The 23488-nt window shown below is 47.0% G+C and overlaps 1 protein-coding gene across 3 annotated transcripts in view; it reads left to right on the top strand.

Moving 5' to 3' along the window:
* Eepd1 (endonuclease/exonuclease/phosphatase family domain containing 1) overlaps positions 1–23488 on the top strand; it is a 101548-nt gene that overhangs the window by 40406 nt on the left and 37654 nt on the right. For all 3 annotated transcript variants that reach the window (XM_063233965.1, XM_063233966.1, XM_003470076.5), the window contains exon 3: positions 19214–19265. In XM_063233965.1, the coding sequence (XP_063090035.1) occupies positions 19214–19265 (52 nt within the window). The remainder of the gene's footprint in view (positions 1–19213; positions 19266–23488) is intronic.

Genomic DNA, 23488 nt, shown 5'->3' with positions numbered 1-23488 from the left:
TCTCGGCAAGCAGGGTCTTTATTGAGGGTCCCCTGCTGACTTAAGTTCCATATCTGCACTGCAGCTCCCAGAACGCAGTGGGAGAGGAAACACTGACCTGCCAGCACCTTCAGATTGGTGGTGGGAATGTGAGCAGGACGAGTGATGCAAAGGAAAGCCTCCATCTGCCCAAAGTGAGCAGAAAAGATGCTGTGCCATCAGGGGGTGGGGCATTTCAGTAGAAGAGGCTGAGAAAGGAGCCTTTCATGCTTTCCTAGGCAGGGAAAGAGTTGGGATGAGAACTTCTGAGCCCAGCACATCCATTTTCCTTGTCTTCCCTTGTCTCAGTACCGGGGTTTGAACCCAGGACCTTTGCACTCACTGAGCTACATCCCCAACTCTTTTTTAAAAAGGTAGTTTACTTTGAGACAGGGTCTTGCTAAGTTGCCCAGGCTTCCCTTGGAACTTGTGATCCTCCTACCTCAGCTTACCAGAGTGCTGAGAATCACAGGTGTGTGTGAACACTCCCTGCTTCATGTCAGTTTTCCAAGATAGTTTGGACTACTTGCTTGAGATAGGGGTTCCAGGAGGGGGTCAGAAGCCTGGGACCCTGAGCAGCTCTTCATCTACAAAACAAGGAGAGAGAAGTTCCTGGCACATAGTCATAGGGAATGGGTGGGAGGGGCCCAGTCCTGGAAGCTGCTGATCCAGCAATTTCAGTTCCAGGATCTCTTCCTGCCTGCAGCCACCAGTTTGTGTTATCTATTTTTGTTTTTTTGAGACAGGATCTCATTATGTAGTTCAGTCTGGTCTTGAACTCACTCTGTAGCCCAAGCTGGCCTTGAACTCGCTGCAATCCTCCTGCCTTAGCCTTCTGAGTGCTGGGATTATAGGCATGCACTACCACATCTGGCTCTGTTCTATTTATTTATTTAATAAACCTGAAATAAGAATATTTTGCATGCAACCCTGTGGTGGCATCAGGTAAAGTCAGCAAGACTGTGTGCATGAATGGCTGTTTCTGATATGCAACCCAAGAATCTGGGGGAGAAGTAACCACTCTGGGGATGTTCCAGACCCCAGCTGTGTGGGCTCCCCATCTGGAAGCTGCAGGTTTTCACACGCAGGCTGGGAGCTGGGCTCATGGCTTCTGTCCACACAAGGCCAGTGGCCACCACGGGACAGAATAGCAGCAGCACCCAGCAGGGGCCTGCTGCCCTCCAGGAAAGGCTTTGCCTCCGCACTCAGCAGTTATTTTTATCTGATCAGCATGTTCCTCCTTTTGAAGTGTGAATCCTAGTGACCCGAGTGAGCTGTCTGCCTGGCCCACGGCCAGTGGGGCCAGGTTACTGGAGTTCAGTGGGGACCCCGGGCCAGCGCAACAGAGCCACAGCCTTCCAGTGGTTGGTGGGGCTGTGCACGCTAACGAGTCCCCCAGCCAGGAGACTTCATGCTAAAAATAACTGGGGCCCGAGTTCCCCCTCTGGCACCCTGTTCATAGCTGAGCTTCAAAAGGGTAAGCACAGACTGCACAAGTCAGATGTTAATATTTAGGAAGGCAGAATTAGCATGTGGATGGAGCCGGGATGCAGCTCAGTGAGGAGTGCTTGTCTAGTGTGTGGGAGGCCCTGAGTTCCATCTCTAGCACTGGAAGGCAGGAGAAAGGCTTGTGCCTCTCTGTCAGCCTTGATAGGATGCAGACCCCCTGGAGTTGGTTGTGTGTGTCTGCTGAGGTCACATCTGTGCTGCCATTGGGTCAGGACGGTGACCAGCACGGGCCTGCACTTTCCCTGAATGGAAAGGTCAGCAACGGCTGCCTTGCTGCAGGGGAGGATGAGGCAGAGCTTTAGAAGCAGGAAGGCTGCTGGTCCTAACCTGCTGCTCTGCTGCTAAGGCCTGAGCGCCTGACTCCTCAGGAAGGAGGAGGCTCTGTGGGCCGCCACACTGTACTGTGTGCCCTCCTGGGCCAGCCCATGAGTCCTGTGCAGATGTCCCGTGAGCTTGTCCTTTTGCTATGCAGTATTCCCTGAGACAGTGGTTGCCCTATTGAGGTCCCTGGGCCAGTGGAGGATATCAGCTAGAAGGGAGCTTGTTAGGGACACACTTTTTCAGGCCCCACCTGTGGGCTATGGAAGGGGGAGCCTGGAGTTTTGGGTTTTTTTTTTTTTTTTTTTTTTTGAGACAGGGTCTTACTGTGTAGTTCAGATTGGCCTTAAATGCCCTGCGTAGCCCAGGAAGTCCCCCTGCCTCAGCCTTCTGAGTGATAGGCTTATAGGCATGGGTCACCATCCCTGGCTTTCTGAGATGTTTTTACAATCCCATCCCAGGTATACTGCTGCACAGGAAATCTCCTGGTCTTCCAGAGAAGGACAAATCCCAGGGCTGGACTGGGCTCAGCTCTCAGGTGTGTGGCCTTGGGACAGTTGGGCAGCGGCACTGTGCCTCATTGCTCTCTTGTGTAGACTGGCTGTAGACTGGGTGTGACAACAATATCTGCCCTGCGGGATCATAAATTAAAACTGACAACAAACTGGGTGTGGTGGCACACACCTTAACCCTAGCGCTCTGGGAGGTTGAGACAGGATTGCCAGTTCGAGCACAGCCTAGGCAACTTTGTGACTTAGCAAGATTCTGTGTCAAAATAAAAAATAAAAAGGGTTGGGGATATAACTCAGCTTAGAGGCTCTGAGTTCAGTCTCCAGTACCACAAATCAAACAAAAAGAAAAACTTCTCAACAGTGCTGGCCTGTGGCGGGCAGACTGCTTAGATACACTGAATCAGCCAGGTCCAAATGGATCTCAGTGTGCAGTCTTCACATTGTGCTGTTGATTCCTCAGCATCTCCACCCACAGTTAAGGCCTCCACTCCTGCAAAAAATACCGACAGGCAGCTCTAATTTGCATACAGGGGCTGCATGGGAAAGGACCTTGCAGCCACATTGAAGCTTAGCCTGTGGTGCCCCTGCCAATTGGGTGCCCCTGTGGACACAGGGTGTGACATGCTCTCCCTTCCCACAGTCAGCTGCTCTTTACTTAACAAGAGTCCAGACCCCTTCCTGGTCTGGGGTGTACTGGGGGCTGCTGAAATTCATTACTGAGCATGGAGGGCCAGAGGCATGGCAGGGCAGACAGCAGTGGACTTCGTATGACTTATGGGTAGCCCCTAGCCTGTCATTAAGGTGCCTCCTGGCCCTGTGTCGTCTCCTGTGGGGTTTGGGGTTGCCTGTGGCCACTGTCAGGGACTGGTGGGGAATCTAAGTGTTGAAAATCCTGGCCGCACATCTTTCCATCTCGTGAATTCTCAGAGCTGGGAGCTCCATTGTGTCGAAATAGAAAGCAAGACTCTAAGAGTCAAGCGTGCATTGCCAGCCTGTTGCTATCGGCTGTGTCCCAGTGGGCGAAGCTTAATCTGGTACAACCTGGGCTCCACGTGTAACCTCATGCGGCCTGAGGCTGGAGTGGGGGTCGATCTTCCTCCTGGCTCTGTCCTTGTCGTCCGTCTTGGCTGCCGCACTCCTGCCCCGCCAGCCTTCCTCTGCCTCTCAAAGGCTCTTTTCCCAGAGGTTCCAGGCTACTTGGTAGGAGGCCCCAGGAGCAGTTATGCCATCTCCTGTCCTCCCCTTTGGAAGGCAGCTGTGTTACCATGTCCCAGTGGAGGGAGAGGTTAGTTCTAAGACTCCAGCTCATGGCTAGAGAGAGGGCGGGGGTGGGTGGGGATTGGGCTCAAGTCATGGAGGGTGGCTTTTTAAGGCTTCCTCTAGTGACCCAGCCCTGTTCACTGTGCATCTCTGTGCTGGGCGGGGCCAGAACCACGATAAGCTGCGTCCTTCACCCATTTACTGTGTTCCACCTGTCCTGGTCTGAGCGGTCCTGAGGCCCCGTTTTTGTAAGTTTGTTTTATGCCACGGTTCCAACCATCAGCCCTGCAGCATCTCCTCAGCACAGTTTCTGCCAATGCAGTCCAATCCCTTTCCTTCTTGCCCACTCTGGCAGCCTCATCAGTGTAGCTGCATCTGTCCCCATGGGGTCCTAGTGAACATCCTACGCTCCTGGCCCACATGCCCACGCCATGCGGCCCCATCCTCTCTGTGCTATACGTGACAGCTTTATACCAGCACACATGGCAATAGTGCTGCTTTGTCTTCTCCCCGAGGAAGCTGATTGAATGGCCTGCCTGGGCTCCAGGGGGCCTTGTCTGACCAGAAGGTCAGGGGCCTTCTGAATAAAGTCATACCTGGTGCTGTCTTCCAGGTGGTGGGACAGGTGTCTCCCACCTGCACTGTGAGAGCTCTACCCCTCCCCCCATGGGGTTCCAGAGGCAGAGTGTCCTCGGGATGTATCTGAAGGACCCCTGGGGACCATCCTCAGGAGACACTCGGGTCTCTGGAGAGGACAGTACTCTTTTAATTGAGTTGTCCCCTTTGGACAGCCAGCTCCCTTTAGACAGCATCAGAGGCGCCACATGGGTCCTTGTGTGGACCTCGCTGGCTTGAGGATCACTCTCATCTTGTTACCTCAGCTATATCTCTGTCCCTGTGTGTAGGGGCCCCCATAACAGCACTGCAGACTGCAGCTGAGACAGCAAAAGTTATTCCCCCTTGGTTTCAGAAGCTGGAAATCCAAGACGAGGGCAGGGCAGGTTCTCTGGTGGCCTAGGGAGGCCTCTTCTCCTTCCTACACCCTACATGAACTTTCCTCCAGGCTTCTCTGTCCACATTCTCTGTCTTCTAAGGACAGCAACTGTATGGGATTCCTGCCACTAATGGCCTGCTTTTAACCTAATTACTTCTTTAAAGACTTTCTCTTCACATCTCATCATTTCTCTTAGATGAGAAACCTAAAGCATGAGTCAAGGAGAGATGGAAACCGGAAGGGAGGCTTCTGAGAGAAGGGCCTGGGGATCTGGGAGAAGGTAAGGGGCTTGAAAATGACCGAGCTGTTATACGCTCACACCAGATCCCCACAGCGAAAGTCACCGAGATTGCAGACACTTACTCGTGGCTCGCAATGGAGTGGTGTTTGCCTGGGTCTTTCTGGAAAGAGCACCTCAAGAGGTGGCCATGCTTACTGAGGTCAGAGGAGGAACCCCTTGGAGGGGAGGAGTGCCGAGGGGCTGGGGGAGGGGAGGGAGGGCAGCTCACCCAGCCAGCCCCTAGGGAAATGCACAGTAAATGTTAATTGTTCAGGGTTTGTTCTCCCACTGAGAAAGGGAGCAAACAGAAGCTTGGTTTACTGCTGCATCCTCTGTACCTGGTACATACTATAGCTTCATAAATATTTGTTGAGTGAACACATGAAAGCATGAGAAGAAAACGAAAGTGCACAGTAATTAAAATAACAATTGGTAGAAAGCAAGAAGCAGGTCCTGAGGAGTAGAGACATAGATGAAAGGAACAGAACAATATTTCAAAATCCAGTCCTGGCATTTGTAAGAAGATAATAAATGATGGTACAACCTCAGGAATCCACGGGGAGAAGGGATGGATAATTCCATTAATGACCAATGCAAAATAATTAGAATACTTCCTGCACACTATGTATCAAAACTTCTGACCAGACATTTCAAATTAAACCCTAGGAAGAAACTAAAAAAATAGATGGAGATACCTTCTTTTCTAAGGCAGAACTGGGTTTTTAAACCCAGAAGAGCAGCTGAGTGTGGTGGCTCACACTCAGCACTCAGGAGGCTGAAGCAGCAGGCTTGCCAGGAGTTTTCCAGTCAGGCTGAGCTGCATTGTGAGTTAGCTCAAAGCCAGCCTGAACTGCTTAATGAGCCTCTATCTTAAAAAACCAACTAATAAATAAATAAACACAGAAAGAGCAATGGATTTGGCTCCTTTTAAAAATTAACTTTTGTGCATCACAAGCAACAGAAACAAACTTTGAAGTCAATTTATAAAAGTTATCTTTTAACAGAAAAGACATTTAAAGTCTTTAATATGGATACTACTTATATAATAGAGGAAACCATTTATATCTTGATAGAAAAAGTAGCCAAAGGCAAGATATATATCAGGCACTGAAGAAAGAAATGCAAATAACCAAATAACTGGGAGAAATGTTTAATTTGCTACTAATCAAAGAATGCAAAGGAACATGTTATCTCTTTGTTATCAAGTAATCCAGCAGGGCTTATGTTAAGAAAGCCACTTTCTGAAATTGCTAGTGGACAGATGGCTAGAAATTGTTTCTCTGACACACAGTTTAAAGAGGTATAACTATATATAAGTGTTTAGAAAGAGTAAATGCAACTCTGGAAATTCAGCTTAAGAAAGTAGCGAAATGCATCTAATATTTTTTGCAAAGATATTCATTAACCATAAGTCAAGAAAAATGTGTAAAAAAAATCTAAATACCTGGCAATAGAGAAAATAGTAAATTATGGTAGAAACACATAGGAAATATCATACAACCATTAAATTTTAAAGAATATTGAATCCACAGCTTTTAACCTTTATTGCATTATGCTTGCTAATGCCCTGTGGGTTAATGCAAATCACATGACCATGCCAGACTCGCTGGGCACAGAGGGGCCACCAGTGTAGCCATGCAGGGTATGTATTGATGGTACGATTGCAGTTCACGGACACAGAGACACACAGAGTGTGCAACCCTACCAGTGTGGTATCAGAGGTTATGCTCCAGCTTACTCTGCATGTCTTCAAATTTTCCTGTAGTAAGCAGAAAAACTATGAGGATATATTTCATCCTTATAAGTGTAAAGGATGTCTTGAAGTCTTGTATGTCTCTGGCCTTGGAGAACTTACTCTGTGACCCTAGAGTCAAAGAGGCCATTGGGCAGGTGGAAGAAACTGGTGTGGTTGGTTCTTTTAGATGTGATAAAGAACCAGCCACACACCATGGGTGGGGAGGGAACGTGGGGTAACTTTGTTCAGAAAGTCTGATCTCACGTGTCGGGTTTTGAAGCTCCACCATAGTGCCGTGGCTGGAGATCCAGTGGGTGTTAGAAACACAGAGCTGGGGTTCCAAGTAGAAAGTAGAGAGAGCCAGAGAGAACTAACAGTTGAATCATGGGGGTCATTGTGCTAGACAGTGTCAGCCATATTTATGGCCCTAGTAGAAAAAATGCCAGGTCTGTGTCAATCCAGACACCATGTCATTGTGACTTCACTCCCAATGCCCTCCATGTCCCCAGCCCCAGTTGGGCCCCATCGTAGGATCTGAGCATCCTGAGCTTCCTGTTGGCCTCCCACAACCATGTGTGTAATTGATTGTAGGTCGGTGAGTTCTGGATACCAGCCGATCAGCCCCTGGAGAGCAGGGCCAAGCACCATCTTGCTTTCTTATGGGTCTGCGGTATCCAGCACAGCATGGCCTGGGCTTCCTGGGAGGGTGAGAGTACAAAGCCAGCAAGCCAGGGAAGGAGGATGGAGAGAGGAGGAGTTTCAAGAGAAGGCACAAGCAGCAATACCAGTCAGCAGCTAGAAGATCTTGAAAGCGAGAAGCAGGACCTGAGGAAAAGGAAAGTGGTCCATCTGTCGGGCTCACACATGTCCTGGCTGGTCTTGGAGAAAGGGAGCAGGAACTCTTCTGAGTTGGGGGACCACAAAGAAGATGGAACAATCCAAAAGGAGGAGAAGGCAAGTAACATCATGGCCGGGGGTCCCTGAGTTGACTCTTCAGAGTGCCCACAGGAAATACATGTGTGGGAGATGAAATTGTGCCATGCTATTCTCCATCACCCTCCCACTAAAGATGCTAGGTGTCCCTCAGAGAGCTGGGCAGCTCTGCCCCGCCTCCAGCATGGCTACTCAGGGACCTCTTGTTAGACTGTGGCAAGTGAAATGAAAGTAGCATTATTAGTTTGCTATGATGCCCGAATTCGATGAATCTCAAAGTAGTTAGTGATTTAGAATCCACCTCCTCTGGGAACTTGTTGGAAATGCAGATTCTCAGGCCACATCTGGCACTGCTTAAGATGACAGTGCTGGATGTGGGCCCAGCAGGCTGTTTTAAGTCCCCTTTGCAAGCAATGTTCACTAAGCCTGCAGAACCAGTGTCCTACTCCAGAAGTCTGGCGTGGTGGTGCACACCTGTGATCCCAGCACTGGGAGAAGCCCAGTCGGCCAGATTTGAGTCCAGCTTTGGCAACTTAATGAATTAGCAAGATCCTGGCTCAGAAAGGGCTGAGGATGTAGCTCAGTGTGAAGTCTGAGGGAAGGGAAAGAAAAACCACTATCACCTGATAGCTGCTGGAACTGCCAAGTTCTGGCTGCCAAGGAGGCAGGATCCTTCAGCAGGTGTGGATGTTCCCTCCCACTCCTTTGAAGTCATCTGTGGGAAGCCTGCTCTGGAATTTCCTGAGGTGGGAGAATCGGGCTCCTGACATGTGACAGGTTCTGCCAAGTCCCAGGCAGCTTGCCTAGCCGGCTGGGCTGTCATCTGCACAGCTTCTAGACCTGCAGGGACCCCGCCCTACTCCTTTAGAAAGTGCCATGTTAAACTACAAGGGCCAGAAGGCCTGAACTACGGCTTTCCCACAGAGAGCTGGATTCATAGCACTGGCTTCTGGGACCTGTGGCTTTGAAGATACTGTGAGATGCTGCTGCTAATGAAAACCAGACCCCAACCTCCAGCTGCCACTTCCCTGTGACTGCATCCCACCAGGTCATTGACCCCTAAATGTACCTTGGGGCTCCCTGGGAGAGGAAAGCCATCTCACAGGGGCCGAGGCTGCCTAGGTTGTGAAAGGCCTTCATTCCTAGCGGCCAGCCATGGGTACCAATTGCTGGAGTTGCATCAAGGTTTTTACCTCACTGCGAGGCGGAAGTACAGAAAGCCAGAGCCCAGCTGGGCACCGGTATCTGAGGCTGGCAGCAGAAACCAGAGGCTGGAATTTCATAGCCAGCCACCAATGCACAGTATGTGCACTTGTCCTTGAAGCGGGACACCCACTCGTGTGGGGAAAGCCTGTCCCTAGTGTTGGGGACCTTGCTGCCTGGCTGCCTGGGCTCTTTCATTCTGCATTATGGAGCCATCGTGCAGTCAGACCCTGAGGATGGGGGCTGCCTCTGTCCCTAGAGGACAACTGTTCCTATATGGCTGGCTAGAGCATTAATTGAATGCCTGTCCAGTCTCAAGAATTCTCCCCCACCACGCTCTTGTGAAGCTCCTGGGCTTCCCCATACACCACAGCTATGTGTCCAGCGCTGCTCCATCCTGTCACACTTCACACACAGGTATAGGTCAGTTTTCTTCCCTGCCACAAACACAGGGAAGCAGGGAGCCCAGCATCCAGGTTAGCTTGCTCAGGTGGCTTTGAGCCAATGAGCATATCCTTCCAGATCCTGTTGAAGACCCCTCCAACAAGGGCGCTTCCCTCAGACTTACTCCAGCTGGGGCCTGGGCAAAGCTACTGAGGCAAAATATTGACAGTAGCTTTTTTCTTTTTTCTTTTTTTTTTTTTTTTTTGGTCTTTTTGAGACAGGGTCTCCCTGTGCGTCTCAGGCTGGCCTTGGGCTCACTTTGTAGCCCAGGCTGGTTTTGAACTTGCCACAATCTGCCTGCCTCAGCCTCCCAAGTGCTGGGATTACAGGAGTGTGCCACTGTGCCCGGCTGACAGTATCTTCTTATCAAGAATATTTGGGAAATCACCATGCTCCTGTTTCCAGAGTGGTCAATCCATTCAGCAAATAAGAGGGAGGAAAGCAGAAGCCTGAGAGTGGCAGTTCGCTTGCAGAGGCCCCGTTAGTTTGGTCATCCTGGCAGGGCTACCTCAGTTGACCTCCCCTGTGATTTCCCCTGACCATCACTCATGAGTTCTGATGATAGAATTGAAAAAGCACCAGTAAAATACTCAGTCTCTCTAGCAACTGAGCGAATGTAAGTGTAAACCATATGATCCCACTTGCCTACACCAGCAGATGGATGAGGAGTTTAAAGTCACCAGGGCAAGAAAGGAAATTGCATAACAGCTAGAGGAGCTCTCCAACTGCAAAGCAGTTTTGCAGTTCTTACAAACCTTAAAAATGCACGTGACCTAGACCTAGCATTCCTGGGAATTTATTGTTGGAAATACAATTGCGCAGAAAACAGTATGTTCAAGAATTTTCATTACTTTAGTAATGATTAGAAGAATGAAAAACTAGAAACAAAATTTTTATTGGTACATGTGCACAACACAACAGAATCCTCTCTACTTTCTTTCTACCCCTCCCTCTCTCTCCCTCCATCCAACTCAGCTTATTAAATTACGTCTTTTCTCTGTGTATTTGTATATATCTCCATTAAGATCACATAGTTAATGACATGGAGTCATCCATCATTCACTATTAATGAGCAACATTACTTGAGGACAATTTAAAAAGAACCAAAAATACCCTAGGCAGTGTGATTAGAATGTTATAAAAAGTCTACATGCAGTTTTGAAAGATCTAGGATATATATCAAGACATCAATGGCTATTCCTAGGTAGCAAGATTATGACTGATGTTTTATTCTCTTTTTTTGCATTTTCTACAAAAGAAAAAAAACACATGTTTTGTAAATGACTTATTTGAAACTAAATAAAGGATTTCCATGAACTAGGACCCCGTGACCACTGCTGTGGTCCATGCCCTGGGCAGACTTGTAACTGGTGTCTGTGATTGGGAGGGTGGAAGCTTTGGCCTTTGGTGATTCAGGAGGCCTTTGCCTGGGATATGGCCCAGGGGCGAATTTTGTCTGGCTTAAAAGTAAGCGAAATGTCACAGAGAGGTGAGAGGTTGGCTTTGAAAGCCAGATGAAGCATTTTGCCAGAAGCATACATTGGAATCCACAGACCCTGTATTGTGTCAGATAATTTTCTAATTTCCAGCGTACTCTGAAAGAGGAAATTTATTTTTCACTTCTCTGCCCTGTTAATCACTCTGACTCTTTTCCAGAAAAATAAGATGAGTGACAAAGTTTTTAAGGCAGTCACAGTACACAGTGGGGAAAAGCAGTAGTGAGCCCAGCTGGCCACAGAGGACACAAGCTTTGGCGGTGCTGAGGTTCGAGCCCAGGGCCTTTGCTCTGAGCTGCATTTCTAGCCCTTAGGGTGCACAAGAAGGTGCAGGATGGTGGCCCACAGAGGGAACAGGGAGCCAGCAGCTTCTCCAGTCCCCAGCTGAGATGGTGGAGAATTGGGCACCATCCCCACCGTGGATACAGAGGCCGCTCTGATCTGTTTCCTTCCCTTCCTCAGGGAAATCCGAAGACCAACCCAAGAGCTACAGGAGAGGGGGACGGCACAGATCATAAAGATAATGGGTGTGCAGAGCCGGGGACTACTTCTTGGGAGAGTGTACAGCCACATTAAGGAGACGTCTCTGGTCCCTAGACATCCCTGATTCCCTTGGACCAGGGAGGCAAGTGGTAGTCACATAGGGACAGCTGGGCTGTGGCATCGTAACCACAGGGTTAAGGATGTTCAGGCAGTGCTTCTTGGATGTTCATTCGATGAGGCAGAGGGAGGAGGCGCCTGTGGACTCCTGAGCCTTGCATGGTGATGTCGCTGCTCTTGCTGTGTGGGTCAGCTCTGCAGCCTGTGTCTTTAAAGCAGAGCTAAAACCAGGCCTTGTGGCCCACTCAATCCCAGCTCCATGGGAGGCTGAAGCAGGCAGGAAAGACTGCAAGTTTGAGTGCCGCCTGGGGACCTTAGTGAGACATTATCTCAAAATGAAAGATACACGGAGGCTGCGGATGTAGCTCAGTGAGCAGATCCTGGGATCAGTCCTCATGTGAGGGGAGGGGAAGAGCCAATGACATGACGCCAGCAGAGAACCAGACAGTGATCATCAAGTGCTGATTGGTCAATGAGGTCCAGGCCAAGCAAAATACAGTGCTTTCTTCACTTGTACCCTGATAGCAGACTGACAGCTAGACGGGATTCTAAAAGGAATAATCAGAGTAGGGATTTTTTTTCTGTTTAAGGAAGGAGTTTCACTCTTTTGTTTAAAATAATCTGTTTAAATTTCTTCTCAGCATTTTCTGTCTCATCTCCTGGAATTGTGGCGCTTGCCCTTTAGTAGAGGGACTCATAGTTTGCATAAACTTTACAGCTTTGAAAGTATTTAAGAACTAGTTCTATTATATGGGTTGAGCATCCCAAGTCCAAAATCTGAAGCGCTCTGGAATCCAAAACTATTTGGAGGGAGAGTGGCAATACCAGGGACTGAACCCAGGGCCTTCACATTGAACTGCATCATCAGCCCTTTTGTCAGCAAATTGTTCAGGCTGGGCTTGAACTTGCAATCCTCCTGCCTCAGCTTCCCAGAATACTGAATTTACAGACATGCACTACACCAGCTGAAAATCCAAAAGTGAGTACTGATATCCCCAGGAAAATTCCATAATCTGTGACAGGATATAACCAAAACATGTGTACACTAAAAATATTTTACAAAGTTACCCTCCAGCTGTGTGTATAAGATATACATGAAACCTAAATGAATTTATTTGAGACTTGCATCTCATATTCTAGGTATCTCATTAAATTTGCACAAATAGTCCAAAATTAAAAATAACAAACCCTAGATCTGAAATGTTCCTGGTCCCAAGCATTTCAGATAAGGAATCAACCTGTATATGTTTTGCCTATTATCTCTGTCCTAATTCAATTTTAGAGGATGAAGGAAAGTAAATCTGTGTTGTCTGTCCAGCTCCAGAAAATTTAAGGCAAATGCTTTGTATTTCTTTGAGGCAGAGTAGCTTGAATTGACCTGGAATTAGCGGTGTTGAATGCTAAAGACCGTAATTAAATTATGATGGCAGAGACCCTGCAAGCCCCAGCACCTGGCTCTTTCCACAGCAACCCCAGAACTATTTTGAGGCTGCTGGTCAATCCCTTAGAACTTATTTTTTTATGTGGCTAAATACCACTTACCTGTTGTAAAACCTGTTTGATTTGGAGGAATGAAAGCCTTAAATTCTTCCCAGTTCTAAAGAAGGTGAGAACTGTTTATCCAGTCAGTCCATCTCGGCTCAAAAGAACTTTCCTTGCTGTCATTTATGGAGTACCGACTCCAGACTAGGAGTGTGCTCTAATAAGCGCCACTTGATCACACTCTCACAGCGAGCCTATTAAATGGGTAGAGTCATTATGCTGATTTTACAGTGGCGAGAACCCTGTCTGATCTTGTGGCTTCTTGGGAACAGCTCCTCCCTGACGTCCCCACAGCCTGCTGACTGCGCTTGTACCATATGCATATACTTAGTCATCCACACCCCAGTCCTTACTTATGTTTTGTAAATTCATCACTGTGAGGCGCATTATACAGTATGTGATGGTACAGTAATCGTAAGTCATACTGCTCTGTATAGTAGAAATGCTACATGTTATGTAATTATTCACTTGTTGTAGACTCTGCCTGTCCTGTCTGTTCAGGCTGCTGTAAGACACCAGAGACTGGGTGGTTTATAAGTAACAGAAAATTATTTCTTGCAGTTTGGGAGGCTGGGAAACCCAAGATGAAGGTACTAACAGACTCGATCCCTTGTTCACAGAGGATGCCTTCTAGTGGTGTCCTCATGTGGTAGAAGGGACAGGCGGCTCCCTGAGGGGCTTTTCTACAGGCATCTGTTATACAGTGTGGCTGGTTCCTTTGCAACAAAGTGAATACAATTTATTTTGTTTTCCCAGTGCATAGAAAGTTTGTTTATACTCTACTGTATCCTACTGAGCATGCAGTAGCATAATTTTAAAAAATGTTCAGACCTTGCCGAGTATGGTGGCCCATGCCTGTAATCTCGGCACTCTGAAGGCCAAGGCAGGAGGGTCGCTGTGAGTTTGAAGCTAGCATGGGCTACAAAGTGAGTTCAAGCCAAAGTGAGTTCAAAAAGAACAACACCAGAGTGCAGACCTTAATTTGAAAGTGCTGTGTTAGTAAGAGCAGGCTAATTAGCATCTGAGCCTTCAGTGGGTTATAATCCTTGTGCCCATGAAGGTCTTACCTAGACCTTGACATGGCTGAGAAATCAGGGTGTGGTTGCTGAAGCTGGGTGACTGTGGCTTGTTCTCAAAACAAGACAGCAGTAGTAACTTGTCCTTTTATGAGAGCTTCTCTGTGACCTATGATGCTGTTTGGTAACATCTTTCAAAATTAAAGTCATTCCTACCTGTGCTAGTTGACTGTCCTGGTTGGCACATCTCTGGGAGGTCAGACCTTGCTCTTAGTTAAGTGTTTCAGTAATGTGTATCTTGTGCAGACAGAAAAACAAAAAATTGGAGACATCATTCTCAAATCCTGCTGCTGCCTTGTCAGTTGAGGTTTTGTGGCGTGATAAAGCCTCTCATTCCTGCGGCAGCATCACAGCATCTTCACGAGGAGCAGTTAGCATCTATCCCAAGGAGCAGACTCCTTTGCGGACTCCTCTGTGGAAGCAGCTCTTCGTCTCCTGAGGTTCCATTCTGAGACCGCAGCCCTGTAGTCCCGTCTCTAGGTGCCGCTTCCAGTTCTCATTCCCCTGCTGTTTCCACCACATCTGCAGCTACCTCCTCCCCTGAAGTCTAGGACCCCCAAAGTCATCCACGATGGTTGGAATCAATTCTTCCACACTGTTGTCCGTGTTGGCACTTTGACCTCCTCCCAGGAGTTCTGAATATTCTCTGTGGTGTCTGGAGTGGTGAATCCTTTCCAGAGATTTCCAACCGGCTTTGTCCCGTGTCCACTGGAGGAGTCCCGTTGAGAGCAGCCATGCCTCACCAGTTGTGCATCTTCAGTAACAAGCCTGAAAGTAGAAGTGACTCTTTGGTATGGGGACGACAGAATGGGTGCTGTATTTGCAGCACAGAACCTTGTTGGAAGGGAATCATTTTTGTCTCAGGGAAGATCTGGAAGTCACAAAATAGCAGATCTGGTGAATAAAGTAGGTGAGGACACATCATAATGTTTTTGTGGGACAGAAATTGCTGTAAATGTTTACATCGATCCGGGACATCAAGACAGCCACAAAAAGTCACAGAAAGGACTTTTAGACCTGCTTTGGAGAGTAGCCAGAGTAATGAGATAGAAGTATGTATGAAGCAAGGAGGAGTCATAGCAATGTGACTTTTACAATAGTAATTTTTAAAAATTTTTATTTAAACATTCTCGCCTCCTATTTATTGCGTACCTTCGGATCCCATGCCCCATCTTGTCAGTGTTAATGCAGTGGAAAGGCAAAGTGCAGAAGTTCCCAGAGGAGGCACGCTGGAATGAGTATTGGTCCTACTCCCTTCTGGGTACACTCTGTCCCAGAGGCACGCATGTCTCCAGAGTTTGCTGTTTACCCCTGAGTGCCTTGTAGCCCTCATTCTCTTCTGCATCTTAAAGCACCTTAGACTGCAGGGGTGCAGAGCAGCTTGCCTCTCCCTTGCCCACTCTTCCTCATCATCCACTGTGCCTGCCCTCCTCAGAGCTGAGCTGTGTCTGCATTGCTTGGTGCCATCTGGACCTGGCTGTGCTAGCTGTGCTCTAACTGGATGAGTCGTCACCCTCCAGCCCCCTGCCTCGGTGAGGAGGCTTGCTCAGCAGACGTTATTTGCACACATTGGGATGATCCTAGTCTAACCTGTCTGACTTTGAAGCTTGCCCCTGAAGGTGCATCCTTTTGAACTGCATCCCATCTGTCAGCTGCTGCTGTGTGATTTGCCTCCCTTTTCCAAGCAGAGGCAGAAATGAAAGTTGCAGTTCATTGCAGCTGTCATCTGGAAACCCACAGGAGCATACTGAACAAGCCCCAGGCCACCAACAGTTGTGTCCCTTTGGCCAACTCGCCTGATCCCTGCTGGAACCTTGGGGGTCCTCAGGAAGCTACCCCACCCCCAGGCATGCATCCAGGCAGCACCCTAGCTCTGTGCTCTGACACATGACACAGTTTCTAAAATACAGCAGATCTTCAAGGTGTTTGTGGTATTCTCGGTAGGAAGGTGGGGATGATAAATTGAAAATGAGCTCTGAGATACTCTTCCAGGGCCAGGAGATAGATGGTGTCAAATGGAAGAAGATCTGCTAAGTAGGTCTCTTGCTCATTCCTATGTATGAAATTTCCTGCTGGGAAGTACCTGATGAGCTGGAAGAATCTGATATCATAAACACTGAAATAAGAGTGTCCAGTATCCTAGGAATGCCACGAGGATAATTATGTAACAGGGAACACCTGAGAATGTTCTCAAAGACGCAGCTCACAGGAGGACAAGGCACAGCTTGCAGAGAGAACCAGGGGAGCGGCAGCTCCCTGAGACACCCACGGTTCCATTTTGAAACTCAAGTTCTGTAGATTTTGGTCTCTTGTCATCTTTTCTTCCGATACGCGCAAAGCTGTCCCATTTCGGGTCTGAGTTTTACAGTATGAAAGTCTGTTTCTTTTTCTGCCTTTCCCATTCCCCTTCCCATTAATCCTACTTGACGCTGGTGTTAAGGCAGATGTTAAGTGGGTTTGGGTCACATTCAGTGGCAGCTTGCTGGGTGTCAAGAAGGATTCTGAGGTTGAATCAGAGTTTAGTGTGGGGAAGTTCCGTGCTAGCGGGGGAGGTGACGGAAAGAAGCAGTATGTGTACCAGGGGTTTGTGATTCCTGTGGTAGGGTGGGGAGCGGCACCCTTCATCTTGTTACCTGAATAAGAGTCATCCAGAGCCAGAAACTATAGGATTTCAGATCATGTTCCGTGGCGGTTTGAGCACTGCATCTTTTGAACAGAGAAAAAGGGAGAGGTATATATTATGACAGTGCTGTAAACTTCTCAAACCTGTTGGTATCTGATATCTGACACTAAATCAGACCTCATGACCTCAGAAGAAGCAGGAATAAAGGCTCTTTAAAAAGTTCCTCCAATGTCAGTGTTTTCCAGTGGTTACTTTAGAGGTAGCAGCATAAGCTTCTGAAACTTGAGCTACAACTGCCTAGCATCTGGGAGGCTGAGTTGCTCTCTGGATTGCTCACCTGGAGTCTTTGATTTGTGCACAGAGAATTGGAATGTGCTGAGGAGTGCCAGTAGCTTTGACCTGCCGCCAGGAGGATTTCATCAATGGCAGTGACTCCACACTTATACGCAGCAGCTATCATCGTGGCATATCCATCTAGGTGTTCTGTTTGAGGCATTCTTTTTTCTGTGGACGAACTAAAACCTGTCCTGTGATTTTTACTTATCATAGAAATGTGTGGGCTGGATATATGAGCTGTAAAATCATCTTGGCCTCACCAGCAAATTCTCCTTGATGCTTTCCATGTGCAGATGTATTTTTGAGCCTCCACACTTGGGAGGAAACAGGACAAAATCACCCCGACAAATAAATACCTTAAAGATAGCACTTAGTTGGACTGGGAATATAGCTGAACAGCATAAGAGCCTACATTGCAGGTGCAAGATCCTAAGTTCAGAACCTGGGACTGAAAAAAAATGGCAGAGATACCAATTAGTGCATCAAGGAAAGTGCAGTGTTTTGGAACAAGGACAGTGTTTCCCTTGGTGTCCCTGGAGGCTGCTTGCGGGAGCTGGCATTCACATTTCAACCAGGATGAGGTGATAAGATGGGGTTTGTGTTGTAATGCTTGGGAGATGCCTTCCAACCCAAAGAAGCAACAAAAGCAGACTTGTCCAGTGCAAAGAAAGAAAGACCCAGAGACTAGTCCTCTCTGATGTTTGCTCAATTGTGGTTGTTGGTGGTGGTTTCTTATAACCTTGTAAATATTCCTTGTACTTCCTGGAGCTGATGTTTTGAATTTTTTTGAAAAAAAAATTTTTTTTGAGGCAAAGTATCATTATATGGTTCAGGCTAGTCTTGAACTCACTTTGTAGCCAGGCTGGCCTGAAACTCACGGCAATCCTCCTGCCTCAGCCTCTCAAATGCTGGGATTACAGGCATGCACCACTGCGCCTGGCTGGTGTCTTGCATTTGCTTGGATATACTTAACTGTCCACAGAGAGTATAAAGAATTCTGTAAGTTTGAGGCAAGCTTTTCCCTAGCACTATCCCATAAAAGAATCTGTAAGGTCCAGGAAGTGCCATCTCTGCTCTGCAGAACCATACTGGCTGGTAGGGTGGAGATTGCAGGACCAGGGACCCCATGCACATTAACCAGATCAGTAGGGAATATCACTGAAGGGCCAGAATCTCACCTGTGCTCTTGTGTACCTTCTTTTCCACCTGGCCCCTAGCAAGGCCATCTAGGGCCCTCCAAAAAGTCTTCTGTGGCCACTTTAGGGCCAGGCCCCCATCCATACTTCGGTGTGTCCCCTTAGCCTATTACACGTCACGTCCCTGTCTGATCAGGTTTCCCAGGGAGCTGTGAGCTCCTTGCAGACAGGCAGCATGTCATCTGGCTATCATTGATATCCCTCCTGCACCCGGTAGGTTCCACCAGTGTTTGCTGAGTCGGGGTGCAGCAGGCCAGGCCCTCCTAGATGCAGGAATTTTAGCTGTTTGCTCATTATCCACCCAAAAGACCCCCAGTGAAAGTTAATATTGGTAACCATTTTCTTCTTCACAGTTCTCAGAATCAATTCAATTGCTTTGAATGAGGCAATTATCAACCACTTTTTGAGTGCTTTCTGTTAACACATACATAACAAATCTACCATTTAACTACTTCCAAGTGACCAGTACTGCAAGATGGAGTATACATTATGTCATCATCCTCATCATCCATGTCCAAAACATTTTCTTTATTCCAAACTGGGAGATTCCATACTCATAGAACAGTAACTCTCCATTCTCCCAACTTCCAGGCTACTGAAGAACATATTCTACTTTCTGTCTATCCTCCTGAATACTCTAGATACCTCATGTAAGCTAAATTTTGCATCATGGACCATTTTATTTCACTCTGCATGTCTGCAGGGTTCTTCTGTGTTGTAGCGTATTGGAATTTCGTTTCTTTTTAAGGCTGAATGCATATATTGACTATTTTGTGCTATACTTTCTTTATGCATTGATTTGTCAGTGGACATTTGTGTCACACCTACCTTTTGGTTGATAGGAATAATGGTGCTGTGAACGTTGGTCTGCAAATATCTTTCCAAGTGCGTGCTTCCAATTCTTCAAGGAATAGACCTAAAACTACAATTGCTGAATCATTTGGGAAAATCACTAAAATTCTGACACATTTTTAATAGTTTTTGGAACAATTATTTGATTCAAGCAAAAGGTCCCCCTTTGGATGGAAGGTGCCACAGAAATGCAGGCTGAGATGTCACACTTTGGTTCTTGTGACTTGGGTGATGCTGCTTTGGTGACACAAAATGATTTCAAGTGTGGTTTCCTTTTTCCTTACAGCATCAAGCTTCTAGCTGTGCAAGAACTACTTGACAAAGAGGCTCTGGAAAAGGTAAATGTTTTGCCCTATCTGCCCCTCACTGACAAAGACACTAGAGTACTGTGCACAGGAGAAGTCCATTTTGTCACCAGAGACAGTGTAAGCTGCAAAGGTGGTCAGTTATTTTCTGTTCCTGGAAGTTGGTGAGCCTGCAGACTTTCATGAAAACCCCCTCATCTCACTCATGTTCTACCCATAGCTACGGGGCTCCTTAGAGCTATGTGAGCCCGCCCGGGCCCTAAGAATCACACACTAGAGAGGACATTCATGCTTCTCAGCACCAGCCGCAGAGGCCTTAGTGTGCCAGGCTCTGTGCCTGCCCCTTTGTGCCCCCTATGTGGTGCCCATTATTGTCTGGGAGTGTGGATGATGGTGCAAGCCCAGCAAAGCTCATTACATGCCCCAGGCAGCTGAATTAATGGAAGCTGATTGGACTCCCACAGTTCCATTTCCAAAGCTGGTGCTTTTCTGCTCAGCAGGCAGGTTGGTGATTTGCATCCCCTGTAGGCTACTTCTGAGACTGAGAAATGCCCTGCCCTCCCTGACTAATACTTAGCTGTGGCCTGGAAGAGACTTCCAGTGTCTCTTTGCTTTCTGTGTTCAAGGCCAGCCCCAAACAGGACTGTTTGCTCACTGGGGATTCCAGTCCAGTGTGTGACCTGGGTTGGGCTCTGCAAATGGACTGGGCAGGCCCATGGGAGGCCACGCCCCTGTGCCATTCTATCGGCCTCCAATGGAAAACTGGGTTGCTCCCTTGTGATGACTCAGGGCTTATCCTGAGGCTATATTTTGGGTATTAATTAGAATCCATAGTGCAGATATACAAGTACAGTAAGAGAGAAGCACCCAAAAGCTTTTTTTAAAATTTAAAATGTTTGGATTAGTGGTCAGTCCATTAATGAACTAAAATGAATAGTCTTTCAAGTGACCAGCAAGCAGGGATGGGGGAGTTGGGGGGGTCCTGAGCTTGGGATCTGTTTTTTATGTCCTCAGCCTCTTCTTCATCTTAGGTGACACAAGGGGGCCCCTGTGCCCGACCTCAGAGAGGCAAAAGACAAGCCAAAGAGCTAATGCAGCAAAAGGGCTTGCTAAATGCCAAAGCACTCTGCTCATATTAATTCTTAATTACTTGTATTAATTCTTAATATGCATTCAGCCCTTAAAGCCTTCTAGGTCTGACTATAAAATCGATCCATGAGCAAAATGATAACATTGGATGCTGATGGTAGGTTAGATGAAGGTATTATATCAGTGCAAACCTTTCCTGAAATTGATCACTTACTTGCCTGTAATCCTGTAAGCATATGGCCTTGCTCTTAGGAACTATATGCAGATGTGTTTAGGAATAAAGCATGGGATAATGAGGCATTATTGTCTGTTCTCAAGAAATTCAGAAGAGAAAAAAAAAAAAAATAGTGGTATATATATCCTGAACAGAGCCGAGGAAGAAAGGCAAGCTTCCAAACCCTACCATCCTTGCTCTCCGCCCGGCTGATGATATTTGTGTGTTGCTCCCTCAGTTTAATGGATGACTAAGAGAAAACTTTACAGAATGATCCCAGTGTGCACAGGCCCAGCGAGGAGCCAAGTTCACTCAGCTTCCTTCTTCCTTCTGTGCCTTCCTCCATTCATTTATTCCTGCCACAGATATTTGTTGAGCTTTCTGTGGGCTAAGTAAGTAACAGACTTTTCTGGAAAAATCCAGAAGTAACCAGTCATCATAAGCATGATGACCAGTTGCATTGTAGGAGTGACACATGATCTGCTGCCTGGAGCAGCACTGTTTTTTCAGTAAGGTTATCCAGTTGATACTCTGATATGGGATGTGCTCCCTATAGAGATTGTGACTGATTCTCCTCCCTCTGTACACATTGGAGGGCCACTAAGAAAAGACCTTCATGAACTATGGAGCTTTGCCATTCAAACTTGTTGGAAATGTAGTCTCAGTCCCCAATCTGGACCCCTTGTGTCAGAGCCACTTTCTGTGAAGACCTCAGGTGACTTTCTCTGCACTAAAGTCCAGGATGCAGAGCGAGAGAGAAAAAGCCAGGGACCCAGGGACCACAGTCCCCAGCGTCACGTCCCTATGATCCACTTCCTTCAATTACACCTCACTTCCTAAGTTTCCACTTCCTCCTAATAATGCCATCAAGTTATAATCTCATCAGTGAATTATTAAGTGGATTAATTCACTGATATTAGAGTCTTTGTGGTCCAATCATTTCCCAAAATCCTATCAGCAACCAAGCCTTTATTGCCCTAAACCTTTTGGGGACATACTGGGTCCCAGCTGAGCGGTACTTTTCCTGTTTGGAGCAGAGAGCTTCTCTACTCTGAGAAATGCTGAGGTTTTCCTGCTTTCTGCAAAACCCAGAGCCAACTTCACTCTAGCCTCACCCTTTTGCAGCTGTGGGAACCGGCAGAGGAGCTTCCCTGGGGGTGCAAGTCCTGTTTCTCCTCTGTAACCCTTTCTGTCTGTGGCTCCCTCCCATTCTTTCTCTAGGGCTCCATTTTTAATAAGAATTGACCCTGGCTCACACTATGAAGAGAGCACATCTTGCTGTTTTCTACTCTAGCTTTTGGTGTTTTTCTCTCATTCTTACATCCCTGGCCCTTACTAGATTTTGGGGTCTTCACAATTTATCTGCCTTATTCACCATCAAAGCAGACTTTGTAGGGAGAGGTGAATGGCAAAGACCAGTGACCCCAATATGTAGGCTAGCAGGTGTCATATTTTACTTCCTATTGTTTGCCTCAGTTGAGGGGCAGATCTCTTAATTTCTCTTCTCTCCTAGTACTATGCAGAGCCAGTTCCAAACTAGAGACTGATTATCACTTATCCAAAGCATAAATTCTATACCATACAATTAACCTAAATTTCTCTGTCAGTTTCTTACTTTAAAAAATTATTAGAACTCTGAGCCGGGGATCTAATATGTATAAATATCGGAATATATGACATTTGTTTCACAAGACTGTTTTGGGTTTAGAGGTACTTTCTCACGACATGTCCCTTTGGCCCTAAGAACAAGGACTCATTCTGCAAAGAATGCATGTTATCTGGCCTTTTGCACTCCCTTAAAGGGTGGGACCCTTTGTTTTTCTAAATTTAAGTTACACAGATTTGTTTCCCAGGCTTTAATGCCTTTAAATGTGGCATGACATGACAGGAAATAAAAATATTGGTACAGCTTGATTTAGAAAGATCATTTTTCAATGACTCTTTCAAATGGTTTCCTACACAGCTGCAGACAATAGTTTGGCCTCCTGCTGTAGCTGGGGGTCACCTTTATCCTGGCAGGACCAGGAGGCAGGCCTCTAACTGACTCATTTTACAATACTCTTTTTTTTTTTGTCTTTTTCCTTTTTATCGGTACCAAGGATCGAACTCACGACTGCCTGCTTGCAAGGCAGGCACTGATGCCGCTAAATCCCCAGCCTAACTGACTCATTTTAGATGAGCGTCTGCCTGTATAAGCTGGGCCTCCAAGGCACAGACCACCCAATTCTGTCTACTACCTGACCTGCCCAGCCACCATTAATCCCAATTCAGCCAGGTTCCCGCTTCCTCCTCTGGAACTGGGCTCTGATGATGCCAGGCATTGACAAATCCAGGTCTGCTCTTGCTCGCAAAATTAAGTGTTGGACGAATGACCTGCTAGCCCCATTTTCTTTTCAGTATGCAGGGTCACAATAATATCTGCATCACTGGGATTTTTTAAATGAGAGTTAAGTGAAATGAAAGAGATTAGGTACATAACAGATACCTGTGTGACAGTACCTTCTTCTGTCCCTACTGATGTGGCCACCTTGACTCTTCAGTTCTGTTTCCCAAATTGTACACTTGGGTTCCATGCAGGCAGCTGGCTCAGGGTGGCAAGATGAGGTGTAGCTCGGTAGCAGAACATTCATCTCGAGGGCTCAAGGCCCAAGGCTTGATTCAGTATCACCACTACCACCAGCACCACCAAGTTGCATTTTCTTCTGAGGTTTTGAAAACCAACACAGTCCCATATTAGGGACTACCTCTACCTTTCTGTCTCCATGAAAAGCTTTTATTTGAATTAAACAAAAAGCCCCCAAAGAGGACTTCTGAGTCATCTTTAGCTTTCTCTGTTATCAAAGATAAGCAAATTAAATAATAAGGAGTCTTTTAAAATGTATTAGTAAAGTTTTAAAAAACGTGATGCATTAGCCAAAGCTGTGCTGTTGTAGGTTGTGCTGGTTCCCATCCA

The sequence above is a fragment of the Cavia porcellus genome, unplaced genomic scaffold (assembly GCF_034190915.1).
Source record: "Cavia porcellus strain 051 isolate PalLab524CR breed Dunkin Hartley unplaced genomic scaffold, mCavPor4.1 scaffold_23, whole genome shotgun sequence".
In the NCBI taxonomy this organism is placed as follows: Eukaryota; Metazoa; Chordata; class Mammalia; order Rodentia; family Caviidae; genus Cavia; species Cavia porcellus.
This window is presented reverse-complemented; position numbering and strand designations above follow the sequence as displayed.